The following is a 1,664-nucleotide window of genomic DNA, read 5'->3' on the forward strand; positions in this document are numbered from 1 at the left end:
GGGAGGAGGGAGGGAGGGAAGGGGAGAGTGAGAGGGAGGAAGAGAGTGAATATGTGTGTGTGTCTTGGAGGGGGAGCAAGTAACGGGAGGGGGTGCGCGAGGGAGAGGGGACAGCGTGATCCAGGGAGAGGCCGGGACCGCGGGCGCGCGACGTTGCCGCGGTCCAAAGCCCCAAGAAGGGCAGGAGCGCGCGCAGCCCCAACTGGCGAAGCCCAGCCGACAAGGGCGCCTGCACGGCCGAGGCCCAGGATGCGCACAGAGGGGGCGGGCAGCGGGAGGGCGTCATTCGAAGGTGGCTCCAGGGAGATCGCACTGAGGACGGTCGCTTGCGACTGAGGGTGACGAGTGGAGAAGAAAGCCGCCACCGGTGGCAGAGGGAGGGGGAGGGTAGAGAGGAGGGACGCCATCCGCCAGCCTTGTCGCCCGACCCCGCGGGCCCCTCCCGCGCCACGTCCCGCCCCTACCTCCCGCCCCCCCTCCCCCCCGCCCCGGCAAGGGTCCCCGCCCGCGGCCTTGGCGGTTCCACTCACAGTCTCTCCTCCTCGCCTCCTCCTCCTCCGCTCGGCGCGGCGGCGGCGGCGGCGGCGGCGGCGGCCATTTTCCGAACGGCTTTTACCACAGCCCTCTCTCCTAGAGGAGGGAGCGCGCGCGCAACCGATGCCGGGACCCCGCACGGCCGACGTCGCGCCCCGCCCTCCCGGCCAGTTTGAGCGCTGCTGCACCTGCGCGCCCGTGCCCCACCTCCGGCTCCTTGTCAAGCCTACGCTCCATTGGCCGTGGCGCCCAGTCTGGGGCGGAGCCTTAGAAGTGACGTCCCCAATTGGCAGGAGTTCCTGTCTGTTTAGGCCAGGGAAAAGGGGGCGGACCCCATTCAGTCCGGATTGGTGGCAATCGACTGTCATTTGGGGAAAAGAGGCGGCAAGGGCACAGAGGGGGTGGTTTTGTGGGCGGCATTTCAATGCTAAGGTTTAATGGAGCCCCTGTGGATGCTGTCGCGTAAGAAAGCCTAGGCTCTCGGTGCCTATTAGCGCCACCCTGCTGAGCAGTTGACCCTCCTCTATCCGCAAGCACATCCGCATTTGGTATGCTGCAATAAGCATTTGACTGCACCAGCATTTTCTTAGTATCATTTTCAGTAGAAGCAGCAAAGTTGCCTACTGAGAAGCCTGACATTGTTCCAAGCAAAGGGACTTATTTTAAGGGGCCTACCCATTGTATTAGTTCACTTCATTTCTAGATGTCACGCTCTTAGGGCCGGCAGTAAACTCAACACATCAAACCCTGGTCTTTGCAGACTTCTACGGTAGGAAGATGGAACATGCCAAGCCCATATGAGATCTGTTGGATCAGATGGTTAGCACTGTTTTTGAAGACGTAATTTGGGACCTGAGACCCAGCAATCTGAATTTAAGAGCATGATGGAAGGTTTAGGTAGTAGGGAGTCAGGTAAGAGTGTCAAAGAAACCTTACCCTGATATCAGTTATCATCCAAAACTCCTTGTGCTAATCTTATGCTTAACAAATTTGGGTCCCCCCTCCATTCATTTACTTGCTTGGCACTGTTTTAGTACTGAACAAGGAGACAAACTAGAATCATGGTAAGGAAGAGTCAGACTAAACATACAAGTAAATAGAACTTAAATTTTTACATAGAAAATAAAGAC

General features: G+C 58.2%; 1 protein-coding gene across 1 annotated transcript in view; it reads right to left on the bottom strand.

The window, feature by feature from the left end:
- Mecp2 (methyl-CpG binding protein 2) overlaps positions 1-686 on the bottom strand; it is a 77,598-nt gene extending 76,912 nt beyond the window's left edge. Inside the window, exon 1 of the mRNA XM_050124973.1 lies at positions 531-686. Within this exon, the coding sequence (XP_049980930.1) occupies positions 531-598 (68 nt within the window). The 5' untranslated portion in view covers positions 599-686. The remainder of the gene's footprint in view (positions 1-530) is intronic.
- Positions 687-1,664: the final 978 nt, after the last annotated feature.

This window comes from Alexandromys fortis, unplaced genomic scaffold (assembly GCF_014885135.2).
Source record: "Alexandromys fortis isolate MF-2015 unplaced genomic scaffold, M_Fortis_MF-2015_v1.1 scaffold_225, whole genome shotgun sequence".
In the NCBI taxonomy this organism is placed as follows: Eukaryota; Metazoa; Chordata; class Mammalia; order Rodentia; family Cricetidae; genus Alexandromys; species Alexandromys fortis.